Source organism: Hevea brasiliensis, chromosome 17 (genome assembly GCF_030052815.1).
Source record: "Hevea brasiliensis isolate MT/VB/25A 57/8 chromosome 17, ASM3005281v1, whole genome shotgun sequence".
Taxonomy (NCBI): Eukaryota; Viridiplantae; Streptophyta; class Magnoliopsida; order Malpighiales; family Euphorbiaceae; genus Hevea; species Hevea brasiliensis.
In genome coordinates, this window is record NC_079509.1 from 53,935,813 (window position 1) to 53,951,069 (window position 15,257).

Genomic DNA, 15,257 nt, shown 5'->3' on the forward strand with positions numbered 1-15,257 from the left:
GAAAGAAGAAGAAAAAGAAAAGGGCCAGTCCGATTTGATCGGTCCTATCCGGTTCGGTTCGATTCGATCGGTCCGATTCATGATACAAAATTTTAAATTTTTACTCTGCCTTAGGACCGAAAACGAGGCCCAAAAATTTCGAAAAAATTCTAGAAAACTTAGAAAAATTCGTAGACTCTAAATATATTTTTAGTTTTGCCACGTGGTCTTTAAATTAATTTTTAAAAATCAACAAAATTTTATATTTTTAAAAAATCAAATTCGATTTCGAAAATCTAAAAAATTTTAAATAATTTCTTAAAATTTAAATAAAATAAAAATATTAATATTACTCACAAAATAATAAATTTAAAAACTTGGGGTGTTACAATAACATTATAATAATTTTTAAAATTCTGAATTAAATTAGAGTATTAATTGAAGTTAAATCAATAAAAAAATTATCATATTAAATTCAATATATTTTTTTTTAATAAAACATATATTATCATTACTAATAATTTGAGAATTAAAATGTTGTGCAAATTAGATTGATTGAACATAATCGCTGGTGATTAAAAAAACTCACATGAAACGGCATTCCCTTCTGTCGTGTCAGCATCTGAACTCAAACCATTCTTCTTTAACCTTCTACGTCTCGCCGAAACAACCATCTGCCAATATTTCAATAAGCATCTGTGCTGTCGTCGTCGCCTTCTTCTTCTTCTCCTCTCTGGCTTAGCCTAAGGATTCTAGTAAGTATTTCAAACTCCTAAAATCTTAGTTTTATCTAGAAATCAATGTTGTATCGCAATAGATTGTGCCCTAGAAAGCTTTGTACACTTACCAGAAACCTCAGCTCTAGGATTCCATTGCATGCTTTCAATGTACAAAACTCTAATTGCTCGACAAATTTAGTAATTGACACTTGTGTTAAGTTCAATTTCCAGAGCTCTATTTTGGGTCTCAATTTGATTCCCTCAAATTTTTACCTATCCAAAAATCCCAATTTTTTCGTTCATTCTAATTACGTTACCAACCTAGTCTACGGTAAAGATCCCATCTTTGTGAGAAATTACTGTTCTGGGAAGAACACTGAAGGTGGGTCTGCTCAGTGGACTGAGGATATAGAGTATTTGGATGAATCGGGTAGTGTGATTTATAGTGGTAAAGGTATAAGGTTAGTTGAGCCAGGGCTTGATGACCATGTGATGATCGGTGAGCTGAAGAAGCCATTTTTGAATGTCGCTGCAGTTGCAAAGATTGTTGAGTTTGTGAAGAGGTGGAAATGGGGGCCAGAATTGGAGACCCAATTGGACAAGCTACAATTTGTTCCAAACATGACTCATATAGTTCAAGCTTTGAAAATTATCAATGATACTGATGGCTTATTGAGTTTGTATAAATGGGCCAGGAGGCAACCTTGGTATGTGCCGAATGATGAATGTTATTTGTTGTTATTTGAAGGGTTGAATCAAAGTAGAGATTTTAATGGGATTCAGTCTTTGTTTGATGAGATGGTTCAAGATTCAATTAAGGGTGGGATGTCCTCATTTTGTGCACATAATAGGGTGATTCAATGTCTAGCTAAAGCAGAGAAGTTGGAGCTATCGTTTTGTTGTTTCAAGAAGGTTCAGGAATCCGGCTGTAAAATTGACACAGAAACGTATAATGCACTTATAACCTTGTTTTTGAATAAGGGCTTGCCGTACAAATCATTTGAGATATATGAGAGCATGGAAGCTGCACAATGTTCATTGGATGGCTCAACATATGAGTTAATGATACCAAGCTTAGCGAAATCAGGTCGTCTTGATGTGGCATTTAAGCTTTTCCAAGAGATGAAAGGAAGGAATTTTCGGCCAAGCTTTGGTATTTTTTCCTCGCTTGTTGACTCAATGGGGAAAGCAGGAAGGTTGGACACATCTATGAAGGTTTACATGGAAATGCAGGGCTTTGGGCATAGGCCATCTGCAATTATGTATGTGTCTTTGATTGAGTCATATACGAAGGCTGGGAAATTAGATGCTGCTCTTAGGCTATGGGATGAGATGAAGAAATCTGGTTTTAGGCCCAACTATGGTTTGTATACAATGATTATTGAATCCCATGCTAAATCAGGGAAGCTTGATATTGCAATGTCTATCTTTAATGATATGGAGAAGGCTGGATTTCTACCCACCCCATCTACCTATTCATGTCTTCTTGAAATGCATGCTGCCTCTGGACAAGTAGATTCTGCAATGAAGCTGTATAACTCGATGACTAATGCAGGTCTAAGACCAGGCTTAAGTACGTACACTTCCCTTTTGACTCTCCTAGCTAGTAAGAAGCTTGTGGATGTGGCTGCCAAAATTTTACTTGAAATGAAGACGTTGGGATATTCTGTTGATGTCAGTGCAAGTGATGTTTTAATGGTGTACATTAAGGATGGTTCTGTTGACCTTGCCTTGAGGTGGCTACGTTTCATGGGTTCATCAGGGATAAGAACGAATAATTTTATAATCAGGCAGTTGTTTGAGTCTTGCATGAAGAATGGTTTATATGAATCAGCAAAGCCTCTTCTTGAGACCTACGTGAACTCTGCTGCTAAAGTGGATCTTATACTTTATACATCAATTCTTGCTCATCTTGTCCGGTGCCAAGAAGAGCAGAATGAGAGGCATTTGATGTCAATCCTTAGTGCTACAAGACATAAAGCACACACTTTTATGTGTGGGCTATTCACTGGTCCAGAACAGAGAAAACAACCAGTTTTATCCTTTGTGAGGGAGTTTTTTCAAGGCCTTGATTATGAGTTGGAGGAGGGTGCTGCGAGGTACTTTGTAAATGTTTTGCTCAATTACCTTGTTCTTATGGGGCAAATAAATCGTGCTCGATGTGTTTGGAAAGTTGCTTATGAGAACAAGCTATTTCCAAAGGCTATAGTGTTCGACCAGCATATTGCTTGGTCTCTAGATGTTAGGAACTTGTCAGTGGGAGCTGCTCTTATAGCAGTTGTGCACACTCTCCACAGGTTCAGAAAGCGAATGTTGTACTATGGTGTGATTCCAAGACGCATCAAATTGGTTACAGGACCCACTCTGAAGATTGTGGTTGCTCAGACGTTGAGCTCAGTAGAATCTCCATTTGAGGTTAGCAAGGTGGTTCTAAGAGCCCCAGGGGATTCTGTCATGGAATGGTTCAAGAAGCCTATCGTGCAGCAGTTTCTTCTGAATGAGATTCCTTCGAGAGCTGACATACTCATGCACAAGCTGAACACTCTATTTCCTAGTTCTGCACCTGAAATTAGATCACTGTCTCCTCCAAAACCACTCATTTCAGGGAAGGCTATGTAATTATTTGTGATAGTGGGGATCAGCTACAGGTGTACTTGTAGTAGAGGAATGGATTCCAATTTATTGGTATCCAAAACATGGTTAATTATTTATGATCCCTGAATTGGATGAATATTGGCTAGAGAAAGAAAACTAATTAATTGAATATCTTTATCTAAAATAAATAAAATAAATTAAATTAAATTTTCAGGATTCTGAAGTTGCACAATACTGAATAATAGCCTTAACTATTTACATTTGGTTAATGGATGTTTGACATGTAATTGAATATCTTTATCCTAACCGACCGTTGCAATTCTGATTCAAGAACGAGCATTGGAGGGCTCTAGTGCTAGTACTAATGAAATCTTTTGGTCTAGTTAAAGCTAGCCCAAAATAAAGAAATAAAAGCCCATAAAATAAACTAACAGTGCCAGAAATCCTACGTGGCTTCATTGCTTTCTCAGTTTAGAAGCTGAGATTCTATCCACAAGCATTGGCATTTTTCTTCTATCTTCAGCATTCTTAGCCTATCCAAATCTCCCTATCAAATGTCCCCATTACCATTGCTACAATGACTAGAAAACCAAATTTTAAAACAGAAACAACAAGAAGATTAAGCATGAGATACCATACTAACATATCTTATTGAAATTGGCATCGCTTTTTGTTGCCAATAGTATCAAATTCAAATGGAAATTGATTAGTTTCAGTGCACAAGAGGGAACCTTAGGATAGCACAAAATCTTTGAAGTAATAGCATTATCATATAGCTACTTCAATGTTGAACCTTTCCCTGTCTTTATCTAGAAGAACCCACTATTCGTCAGTTTTCAAGGTAATATCTTGTTTTATGTTTGCATTAGTAAATATGGGAAAAATCTTTAGACTGATTATCGTATTGTACTTCTCATATTTCTTTGTTTCTGTCTAGAACCAAATTTCAGACTCATGTAGATTTTCTTCAAGGCAGAATACTTTCCTTAGGGGACCGTTTCATAGCAGACACCTTTTCTCCTTGAAGCTGAACCGTACTCGAAGGAAATTTGCGGGTAACTGTAATGTAATTGCTTTTCTTGGTGTATTTTGAGTGAACCCAAATGGTTTAAATTATGAACCTGTATACTGACCAGATTGGGTAGCTGATTATCTGATATGAAATTTTCACTGTATTTTTTCATGGGTAATCCTGTTGTTGAAAACTCCTGCTTAAATTTCTGTAGGAACTAATTTGAGAGGAAACTTTCAATTTTTTTGTAAAAATATGAATTTAAATAATTTTTGGAACAAAGTATTGGCTGCAGCACTCCAAGTGGAACTCCATTGAAGTGTTCTTTGCTTTATTTTGTTCATTTGCATCATCTAATGCTTCGTTTGGTTACCTTGCTTTTTTTAATTTTTATTTTATTTTATTTTATTTTTGCTTTTTGGCTGGTTTGGAAGCAAAAATCAAAAACCAATGCCTAAAAAGGAAAAAGAATTACATTTTATGAAAAGAAAAATGAATTTTTTTTTATTGTAATTGCTTTTTTTCTTTTCTTAAGTGAAGCAGAATTCATATATTTCTCATGTTTTCTTTCTTGCTATTATAATAAAAAATTGGAAAAAAATAAATATTGGGAAAAAAAATTGAAGAGCAAGAAGTTGAACCAAATGGCGCCTAAATTGAAGCCAATTTACATGCTTTACTGAAAATTTGCTTGGTTATAAGAAGGAATTGAGATGGTAACCTCAAATCAGAGATAAAAGAAATGTTATAATATACCCACTAAGGATTCAAATATAATATTTCTTACTATGATCCCATGTTTTAAGCTGTTCCAGGATGATTTTAACAATATTATTGAACCCAAATTAAAAAAATAAAAAAAAAAGGAACAAAGAGCAAAGCACTGCCAATTATTTTTTTTTTTTATAACCTCAATTTTCTCATAATCCAAACCATAACAACAAATTTGTGATTGAATTTTAAATGCAAATACTTGATTGAAGTTGTAACTATTGTGTGGTTTATATAATTTGAAGGACTTGTGGTTTCACCAAGCTGTGTACTTCCATTAACTGAAGAAAATGTGGAGAAGGTTTTGGATGAGGTGCGACCTGGCTTGATGGCTGATGGAGGCAATGTAGTTTTACATGAGATAGATGGTCTTGTTGTAGTGCTGAAGCTACAAGGGGCATGTGGATCATGTCCAAGTTCTACAATGACACTAAAGATGGGAATTGAAACTCGGCTGCGGGATAAAATTCCAGAAATCATGGCTGTGGAACAGATCCTGGACACTGAAACAGGACTGGAGCTAAATGAGGAAAACATTGAAAAGGTAACCGAAAGCAGTTTTATTTTTAGTTTGAGTCATTTGGCACTGCTTATGTTGGACATATAGAATGAAAAATACACTTAGAATGGTTAATGTCTTGCATTTTGAGTTTAGATGTAGAGATTAATTAGAAATTGCATTTGATATGAATCATCACAGAATGCTTTGTTTTGTGGCTGCCTGTAGCAAACTATTGTACCTGAAGTTACAATATTTGTCAGGAATTTTCAGTTTCATGTTTGTAGTTATGTTGTTACAGAGTGCACTTGCAATCTGAATCCCAAGTTTAGATGTAATTATTAGAGAATACATTTGATGTGAATCATCACAGAATCCTTCCTTTTGCGGCTGCCTGCAGCAAACTAATGCATCTGAAGTTTCAATATTTTGCCCGGAATATTTGCCAAATGTTGTATCCGCAGTTCATTTTAGTTGGTGCATGCCATTAATACACTGGAAGCTAACAATCATGTAAAAAAATCAAATGTGCTAATTGATTTTGGTTTTAGAAGATGCCCTTAACATCTCATATCATTACTATCTTTGGAACATTTGATAGGAGAATGCAATGATTATGAGTAATAGGAAATTTAATCAGTAGAATGAAAATATCTATGGTATTTTTCTTTTCTTTAACATAACCATCACAAGTTTCTTGTTTTCTTTTGAGAAACTTTGACTATGATCACTCATTGTCTTGCTAATTCCCAACTAATTTTTATCTGCTACCTTCCTGCATGGAACAATTATAACAGCTTATTATGTATTTAAGATGGAAGATGCAAGTCACTCCAATTAAAGGCCTCAAATTCATAACTTTCAGGTTCTTGCTGAGATTAGACCGTACCTCGCTGGGACAGGAGGTGGAGTGCTTGAACTTGTTCAAATCAATGATTATGTTGTCAAGGTTATGCTTAGCGGGCCTGCAGCTGCGGTTATGACTGTTCGTGTCGCTCTGACACAAAAGTTGAAAGACAAGATACCTGCCATTGCAGCTGTACAGCTGATCGATTAACTGAGGAATGGTGAGAACAATAATTTTATTAAGGGAAAAATAGAAAGTTAGAATCTTCTGGTAGAGTATTCATATTCTTCAGTAAAGAGTTTGATTTTGGTTGTAAGATCAATTTCTAACCTGGGAAATTCTTCGTTTCCTTACAGGATATAGTATCTGTTATTATGCCTCAGTTGATGGCAATGAAATAATTTCATAGTTGTTTTCAACTTTTCTGGGGATGATAATTGATGGAATTTTATCAAACTTTTGTATCAACTCGTATCACACAGGCTGATAATTTTAATCTGGACACTATTTTGGTTCATTCTATTTGCATTGCTTAGAAAGAGGGAGAGTTGAAGAAATTGAATTTTCATCTGCTTGAACAGTGAAGTGAAATAGGGAATATGGCAGATTAAAAAAAAAAAAAAAAGAAAATCTGTAAATCTGTTTCAAATATCAAAATAAGGGCATGTTTTCCTCTCGAATTAAAGACTGCTTGATAATGCTGCTGATAAAAAGCAGCAGTTCATGAAAAACACTGCAGGAAAAGATTAATAAGTATTTGTCAACGGGTTAGAAATTTCAGTCTTATTTTCGTTTCTTCCCTCAGTAAATGAAAAATTACTCCTTGCACTTCATAGAAATTAACTGGAAATTTCTGATATTCTTAAATTGACTGGAAATATCTCAATAATCTTTCACTGGAAAACTCTTGTTTCTCTGGTGGGGAATTCATCAACCATCTTCAGATTTAAAAGACCTCTTTCTTGCATCCTAATACTTGAAAACTTCTCATAACATGTTCAGAACTTCATTTAGGGGCAGTTGCACATGGCATATTTTCATAATGCCCCGTCATCTTTTCTCCAAAAATTGCACTGCAGCAGAAGCCTGAAGCAATGGAAGCAATGGACTCTTTCAGCCTTCCATTTTCAGTAATATCACAGGTTGAGAACAAATTTATCAGTTATGACAGATTCCCTTTCTTCAATTTCTCAATCTCTTTATTTAAGAAAACTGCCGCTGATCCGAGCCTATCCAAAAAAATCTCAGTTAATGATAAAATATAAAAAGATCAAATACTGCAATGGCAAACAGTGTTTAAAGTATGTTTCTCGTCATAATTATATCACATGGTATGCAACAGTAATCTTCTGAATTACAATACTGGCCAGCTTAGAATGTGTTATGGTCACTTAAAAATATTGTACATCTCCAACCATCAAAAAGCTTTTCTGATTACTCGTAGTCGTCTTCGTCTCTTGTTCCAAGGAATCTCTTGATCACAGCAGCAACAGCACCAAGAAACATAAAAAGTGCTAAAGTTTCGAATCCACCTCCAACAATGGCAACACTAGGACCTGGTGCAAAGAACGAAAATGGCGACCAGCCCCAGCCGCCATAGAATGGCACACCAAAACCATACCCATATCCACCAACTAAAGGTGGGGCAAGTGGTGGGTTGACATATATGTTGGTCCTACAAAAAAAGGGACCAAATTAGAGCAACACAATACATGTCATCTTACACGGTAAAGTGCTTAATACAGAGTGGTAATCCAAACTAAAATAACATGAAGAGGAAACCGTAGAAGAGTGCTGCCTCATTACATTGATACAATCAATATTAAAACAAGGAATTGTTGAATTCTCTTAATGCTTTTCCTAGAAAACCAAAACCTCAAATTTCAATTCCATTAAGCATGAAGAAGAGCATAAATTTTGCAGGATATCCTAGTTTTACTGCATCAGTTCAAATAAGAAACACTATATCTATTCTCCAAAGTTTTTCTTTTGCTGATAATCTTACTTGGGCAAAGCTGTGATGAGTAACCAACTAATGCCCTTGGGATTTGTACTAACAAGGTTCGACATGGATCCATGATATTTTTAATTACTATCAAGTTTATGATTTAACTGTTATTGAGTGTTTCACACAGCATGATAGTAAAATATAGCAATATATACTTGCAACACAGATACATGCCATATCTTACATGGTAAAGTGCTTAATATAAATGAAATTTGATGATTTATCCTTAGATAAGAAACTCCCTTGAATTTTCCCAAGTTTTTCACAATAGGGTCCTGACCCCATAATTCCAGCACAGTTGAGCGTGAAACATTTCTTTGAGTTACCATGCGCAGAGCTTTACTCTTGCATTCATATTGTGCTTATCAACACTAAATGAAAAAGAAACTGGAACTCATATGCCAAAGTTGAATACTGACAATAAAGGGTTTCTCTATTAGTTCCTTTCAAGTGTACTTCCACTCGAGGACCAAAGGCACCTAGCTAGTCAAAAAAAGTAAAGATTCTATAAGCAATACTGCAATAATCTTCTGTATACAGTGATGTACAAATCTAAAATCTCATTCAAAACCATCAACAAAGGTAAGCGTTGGAGTTTATAAATTTGATTTTAAAGTGATGTGTTCACAATTTTGGTATACTACTACAACTACAATGAGATCATAATTTTGTTGCCATATTTGGTCAGCACAAACAAATACAGGTTGCAAGGAAACCCAACTCCACCTTTATGTCGTTTTTATCATTGTATTTGCTGCAGCAAACCAGAAATTTTCCTATGCAAAGGATTTTTTGCCCCTTCTCGTATACTCTCCTTGTAGGATCTAATACATTACTACTGACATCAAAAGTTACATCTGTTTCTAAATTTCTCAATTTAATATTTTCTTTAATAGATTCGGAAGCTTTCCCACAAGGTAAATCCTTTCTTTAATCTGAGAAATAATCAAACTACACAACTAGAACTCAACAGCAAAAAATAACTCTGCATCCAATCAATACCCGTCACCAATCAAGACTTCAAAATGCATGCAACTGCATCAATGGCTAGAAATGGACAAAGGGTATCAATCCAATCAAATGTGCAATAGTGAGCACCCTAAACATACGGCTTGAAGAAAATAATCAGTAAAATAATGCAATTAAAAACTTGTCTATATACCTTGAGTTACTATTGATTCTAGGTGATGACCTAGGAGCAGATGATCTGAAAGCCTGACCACCAACTCTACCACCAGATTTAGCAGCTGATGCAACACCGACAGAACCAAGTGCAAGCACCCCAGCTGCCAGTGTCACAATTGCTAGCTTTGCCAATTTGTTCTCACTCTTTGTCCTTCCAAAATTCAATTCACCAAGAAACAATCTTTAGTCAAAAAAAAATCCCCAGAAAGAACAGACCACAGTTCCATTAAAGAATCCAAGAAACTGACTTAATCAACTCTAAATTACCTGCAAGAATCATTATGATCATCTTTAGACAGCCTGCATGAGATGGTGGAGATAGCTAATCTCGTTTTGGGCTTTTGGATTAGTGGGGTGAGGGCGTTGGTGAGGAAGCTTTGCTGGGATGATGCTATGGACATGTTAGAATTCTTTCCTTAGAGTAAGCTAAATTATGTTGCTTTCTGTCTATGGTTTATTTGCAGTGCAGAGCAGAGAGTCTCGAGATCTTTCATTTTTAGGTTGTAAAATAGTAATGGGTTTATCCTCTTCATGATTGGGATTTGGCCACGTGGTGCAACCATAATGGCTGGACCGAACTTTCAAGAATCGCAAATAGAAAAATCTCTTATAAATTCTCATATTATACTGAAAATCGTGTCTAAAATTATAAAATTTTGAGTATAAATTTCAATAAAAATCAAGGGATTTAAATTTGGCTTGATTGAATCGGTGAAGGGAAAAAATTAGGGATTTGTGATTTAATTAGAATTAATTAAAATTTAATTAGTATAATATTAAATATATTATAAAATTATTATTTATTTTAAAAATATTAATAACAATAATAACACAACTCAATTATATTTATCTCATAAATTTATTAAAATTGACTATATAAATTTTTTTTTCACTTTAAATAATTTTAAATTAAATTCATATAATATATAATATTTTTAGATCATATTATATTATTTTTTTTTAAATCAGCTTAAATTTATTTTTTTTTATTTTTTAATTTAATATATTTTATTTATCTAATAAGGGCCTTCATATGAATATTTTATAAATAGTAATTAAAATAAATTTATTTAAATTTTAATGCTAAAGAAATATTTAAAAAAATTTAAATTTTTATTTTTAATATTTAATGAAATAATATTAAAAAAAATATTTAAGAAAATGAAGTATATTTTTATATATTTTTGAGGAAGTAAACTGGTAAATTCAATACGTAGCATTAGCGGTTTGATATGCTTAGTTGCAAGCGAACGCTGTTGGTTTGAATCTCAGCCTCTCCGCTTGTGCTCTCATTTATTTTTTTGAGTAATTAGACCAATTGATTTAACCCAACTGACTAGTTTAAAATCGGCCAAATTCACCGGTTCATCTGATTACCCAACCAATTTAATTCGATTCAAGGTGGGTTGTACAAAATCAAGATTTTTAATAGAATCAAACTAAATTCAATACGCAGCATTAGCGGTTTGATATGCTTAGCGGTGTGATATTTTTAAGAGAAGACGGCACTCGTTAGGCCCTAACACCCAATTGGTGAATTCTTCAACCTGCTAAGTGAAAACCTGATGGGCTTCTCTTGCCATGTTGCTAAGGCTTTATTTAGATTAAGGATGACAATAGATCAGGTTTTTATGAGTATATAATCGAATTTGAAATAAATTTTAATTTAAAAAATAATACTCATGGCGTGTTCAGATTTTGAAACATAATCCCAAGCTTGGCCACAACATAATTGCTGCTGGTAAATGTTTTAGTCAGGTGTACAAGTACAGATAACAACAATTAATACATCTCAACAACTTGGATTACTCAAATTTGATTGCAACTCATCAAGTCCATGAACAAAAAATTTTGACATATAAAGAGATCACATAACTTACAGCCTAATACACCACAGCCAAACTTGTTTAACAGCTGCAATAAGTAGCAGCAAATTGCAAGCAAGCCGATCTCTAGAAACCCAAACGACCGTTCCCTTTAACAATCCAGAGGTACTTTTGATATTCCATATATTAGGTCTGTAGATATGGTAATATAAGGGTGATTCAACATGCATTTTCGCGCAATTTAAAAACTCCATACCAGCAATCTGTTGGTCAAAATCGAATGATAAGCATATGGTAAAACAGGAAACTGATAAGAAATGTCATATTACCAGCCTTACCATATGCTACACACTCTGTACTTTGCTTAATATTTCTTTAGGTTTTGCTTCATCTTTTCCCTGCAATCCAAGAAAGAAATTAAAATCTCCGAGGTAAGAGATTCACCCACTAACAATATCTAAGGAAGAGAATCATAAAGACCAGAAAACCAGAACAATATGTAGTAAGCGTACACTAATAGATATGCACATTAACAGTAAGGACAATTGAACGAATAACAAAACCAAAAATCTAGTGAACAACCCATTAAAACGCAATCACATTAACAAGTTCAATCGTCAGACCATACAAATGCCACATCCATGGTTTCCATCAGAAGAAAACAAGTATACATGGATATGTCATAGTTTATGGGTCCCTCATATGTAGGGGGAAGAAAAAAAAAAAAAAAAACAAATGTTCGCTGAATCAAAGAATAACTCTAGTTTTCAACTAAAAAACCTAAAACTACTTATCTACAATACTTGATTGACGAGTTTGAATGAAGTGAATCAAAGAATAACCATTCTCTTTTGTTTTTCACTATTTTTATTTTCTTTTTATGTTAAGGGACAAAAGAAAACCTGGTTCAACAAATATGAAAGAACAAAATATTTTCATTTCTCTTATTCAACAATATGTTATACACTTATTATCTCTGAATTAAGAAAGACCAACAGAAATTACAAGTCTCTTAAGAGAAGAGAAGGTGGGGGCCAGAGTTTTGTTTGGCATTTTGTTAGATGCAGAATGAATCAGGGCCACCAATAGTGTTCCCATAAACAATGGTAACAATAGAAGTCAAGAGTGCATATAACAAAACATTTGAATTAAAGCATTGTGACTTGTGAGGCATTCACTGCTATTTGATTTTCAGAAGCAGGTTTCCAATGAAATTTCTCTCATCAAGATCCAGAACAAAACAATTGGACTGCATATAAGTAGTCATTTATTTTCATGAAAGGCAGTGACTACCTTTAATGGGGGTAATTTGCCTTTATCTTATATTGCAGTTTATCTACCTTCACAAAAGTCTAAATACTTACAAGGAGAAAAAAAGGGAATGATCTTGTGCAGTAATCTCGATGTTGAAAAGTAGTGAACAACTTGGGGAGCATACAAATTGCTATTTATTCAATCAATAGTCAGCATCTGACTTTTAAACCAGATAAGTATGTTACAAGCCAGTTTGGCATTGATGTCTAACTAGCTGTTCATAAAAGCAGCACCTTAAATACATTAATTGCATGCCATTAAAATTTATTTTTAAGTGAATTTTGATATATTTTAGTCATAAAAATTTAAAAACAGCCAAACAACATTTTCAAACTGCTTTTTCAGCAGCATCTAAAGGATGCTTTTTCAAAAAGCAGCTTCTGCTGCTTTGAAACTCAATGCTAAATTAGCCCTATATCTCCTCTTTCTCATGCACCACCCCTCCCACACCCACCCCCAAAACACACCCCCCCACCACCCACCCCACCCAACCCCAACCCTTCATATATGATGCTTTTTCAAAAAGCAGCTTCTGCTGCTTTGAAACTCAATGCTAAATTGGCCCTATATCTCCTCTTTCTCATGCACCACCACTCCCACCCCACCCCCCCCAACAAACACACCCACCCCACCACCACCCCAACCTTCATATATATATATATATATATATATATATATATATATATATATATATATACACATGTCAAATTGAAGAGCATATTAATTGGTATTTACCCCCATTAGAGGAGAACCTACTTTTCAAAATAACAAATACTTTTCTCTATTAATGAGCTCAAAGCCAATTCATTTTCCACTTAGGATGCACATAAAGTGAATCCTTCAAAAGGATTTATGGCTAAAGTACAAGCCAATAGATTATCATGGCAAGGCTCTCACTTTCGATTATCATAGCATTGCATAAACACTATTGGTTTTGCTACAATAATTCCGAAGAATAACATAAATCTCATATAGTCAGTGCAACTAGCTTCCAGAACTGAGATCAAGCAACTGATAGTGAGCAAACGCATACACACTGAAAAACCAATCAACAACTCAGATAATGTTTTAGAACAAGCAACAGAATGATATCAGGAAGTGATTATTACCATGACAATTATACTTGGTTGTTGTATAAGTAAGAATGATAAAGAAAAAGACTGAGAGAAAAGCATATGAAGAGAAAAGTGTAAGAATTAAAAAGCAGTTGGTTTTAAGCTACTTCCCTTTAACTTCAACAATAATTCATTCTACCAAACTTAATATGATACATAATTAGAGCAGTCAAATCTAACGCTGCACAAATATATTCCTAAAAAGAATCAATCGCAGGGATACGAGAAAAGTACATTAAGTCATTCAATTAAGACTTACATTACAAATTTTATAAACAGTATAACAGATAATTGATGAACAACAAAATAACTAAAAAATCTATCATACGTGCAATCCAACTTACCAATTCCTTGTTCTCATAATAATCATCCAAAGCCCACTGATACTTCGACTGATTTAACCCAAACCAACGTGCCAAATGCTCATCTAAGCTCGAATGCGCTGCAAATAACGCATAAAAGAAAAGACCATTCAAGCTTGTTGTCAATAAAAACAAGTGAAGAATAAATAAGTCCACAAAATCCCAAATATTCCATTGACAAACTCTTAATCGAGCTCATCCCCCCTATCCGAAAACTAAAACAGCATACAAATATTACATTTTGTAAGGAACAAGTCATTAAAGCAAATTCATCAAACCAAACCAACATCAAGAGAGGGAGAGAGAGAGAGAGAGAGAGAGAGTCATGACTTGTAATGCATTGAAACAAAAGAAAGAAACAAGAAGAAACTACAAACCGTTTTGCACTTTGTTCACAGCATTTCTGAAGAAACCAGAAACGGACCCATCTGACAAATGCCAAGTAGAAACAGATTTATCTATTTGCTGAGGAGGCGGTTGGACAGGAGGCGGAGAAACCACTTTTTTAGGGGAATCAAAGACAGGGGGCTCCGCCGGTTTAGGGGTGGAGGGAGGGGTCTTGAAGACAGTATAGGGCCCCATTTTCCCGATCATAGGAGGAGGAGGAGATGGGTCCTTGTTGATTGGCATTGTGAGAGGAAAACGATAAGGAAAGTGATAGAAAATGGAAGAAAAGTACCAGAGAGAGAGAGAGAGAGAGAGAGAGAGAGAGAGAGAGCTGGCTTCCTCTTGGGGAAGAAGAAGAGTAAAGAAAGAGTGAGAGTGGTCGATAGAATCTAAAAAGGGTGGGTTTGGACCGTTTGGTCTACGCAGTGCGAAGTGAACAGCGCACGCATACCAAGTTGCTAGATCTTTGGCTTTTCATATCTACTTCTTTTTATTTTGTTTTGTTTTATTTTTTTTATTTTTATCTCAAAATCCAATTTTTACTTATTTTTAAATTGAAATAATTATTTGTTCGAAGTTTTATTTTATTAATAAAAAATATTCTCTTATTGTCAATAAAAATATAAATTTAAATTTTT

General features: G+C 34.4%; 4 protein-coding genes across 6 annotated transcripts; 2 read left to right on the forward strand and 2 right to left on the reverse strand.

Moving 5' to 3' along the window:
* Positions 1-608: 608 nt before the first annotated feature.
* LOC110648412 (pentatricopeptide repeat-containing protein At1g79490, mitochondrial) lies at positions 609-3,462 on the forward strand. The gene has a single exon (XM_021802631.2). It carries the CDS (start codon positions 780-782, stop codon positions 3,315-3,317), a length of 2,538 nt encoding a protein of 845 aa, XP_021658323.2. The 5' UTR covers positions 609-779; the 3' UTR covers positions 3,318-3,462.
* Positions 3,463-3,779: 317 nt separating this feature from the next.
* LOC131175609 (nifU-like protein 3, chloroplastic) lies at positions 3,780-6,878 on the forward strand. 2 transcript variants are annotated; one of them, XM_058140308.1, is made up of 5 exons: positions 3,780-4,134; positions 4,231-4,348; positions 5,322-5,620; positions 6,441-6,642; positions 6,779-6,878. In XM_058140308.1, exons 1-4 carry the CDS (start codon positions 4,078-4,080, stop codon positions 6,630-6,632), a joined length of 666 nt encoding a protein of 221 aa, XP_057996291.1. In that variant the 5' UTR covers positions 3,780-4,077; the 3' UTR covers positions 6,633-6,642; positions 6,779-6,878. The 2 variants fall into 2 exon arrangements, with proteins under 2 accessions (XP_057996291.1, XP_057996290.1); XM_058140307.1 differs by having other exon boundaries at positions 3,781-4,134; positions 6,441-6,878.
* Positions 6,879-7,715: 837 nt separating this feature from the next.
* Positions 7,716-10,120, reverse strand: LOC110648414 (uncharacterized). Its single transcript, XM_021802634.2, has 3 exons — positions 9,883-10,120; positions 9,593-9,766; positions 7,716-8,097 (listed from the first exon to the last, which is right to left on the reverse strand). The coding sequence occupies exons 1-3, from the start codon at positions 10,014-10,016 to the stop codon at positions 7,857-7,859; spliced, it is 549 nt and encodes a 182-aa protein (XP_021658326.2). The 5' UTR covers positions 10,017-10,120; the 3' UTR covers positions 7,716-7,856.
* Positions 10,121-11,401: 1,281 nt separating this feature from the next.
* On the reverse strand, positions 11,402-14,988 carry LOC131175538 (uncharacterized). Of its 2 annotated transcripts, none has more exons than XM_058140090.1 (4): positions 14,610-14,988; positions 14,215-14,312; positions 11,780-11,839; positions 11,402-11,689 (listed from the first exon to the last, which is right to left on the reverse strand). In XM_058140090.1, exons 1-3 carry the CDS (start codon positions 14,860-14,862, stop codon positions 11,786-11,788), a joined length of 405 nt encoding a protein of 134 aa, XP_057996073.1. In that variant the 5' UTR covers positions 14,863-14,988; the 3' UTR covers positions 11,402-11,689; positions 11,780-11,785. The 2 variants fall into 2 exon arrangements, with proteins under 2 accessions (XP_057996073.1, XP_057996072.1); XM_058140089.1 differs by having other exon boundaries at positions 11,402-11,704.
* Positions 14,989-15,257: the final 269 nt, after the last annotated feature.

What these genes read in the sequence shown, in the direction of transcription:
- LOC110648412 (XM_021802631.2), top strand. Translation starts at nt 780, where the DNA reads ATGTTGTATCGCAATAGATTGTGCCCTAGAAAGCTTTGTACACTTACC.
- LOC131175609 (XM_058140308.1), top strand. Translation starts at nt 4,078, where the DNA reads ATGTTGAACCTTTCCCTGTCTTTATCTAGAAGAACCCACTATTCGTCA. An exon ending in TACTCGAAGGAAATTTGCGG is followed by an intron (nt 4,349 to 5,321) that starts GTAACTGTAATG and finishes TATAATTTGAAG; the next exon opens with GACTTGTGGTTTCACCAAGC. An exon ending in ATGAGGAAAACATTGAAAAG is followed by an intron (nt 5,621 to 6,440) that starts GTAACCGAAAGC and finishes CATAACTTTCAG; the next exon opens with GTTCTTGCTGAGATTAGACC.
- LOC110648414 (XM_021802634.2), bottom strand. Translation starts at nt 10,016, where the DNA reads ATGTCCATAGCATCATCCCAGCAAAGCTTCCTCACCAACGCCCTCACC. An exon ending in GATCATAATGATTCTTGCAG is followed by an intron (nt 9,767 to 9,882) that starts GTAATTTAGAGT and finishes GAATTTTGGAAG; the next exon opens with GACAAAGAGTGAGAACAAAT. An exon ending in AGAATCAATAGTAACTCAAG is followed by an intron (nt 8,098 to 9,592) that starts GTATATAGACAA and finishes CTTTTTTTGTAG; the next exon opens with GACCAACATATATGTCAACC.
- LOC131175538 (XM_058140090.1), bottom strand. Translation starts at nt 14,862, where the DNA reads ATGCCAATCAACAAGGACCCATCTCCTCCTCCTCCTATGATCGGGAAA. An exon ending in TGTGAACAAAGTGCAAAACG is followed by an intron (nt 14,313 to 14,609) that starts GTTTGTAGTTTC and finishes CGTTATTTGCAG; the next exon opens with CGCATTCGAGCTTAGATGAG. An exon ending in ATTATGAGAACAAGGAATTG is followed by an intron (nt 11,840 to 14,214) that starts GTAAGTTGGATT and finishes CTTGGATTGCAG; the next exon opens with GGAAAAGATGAAGCAAAACC.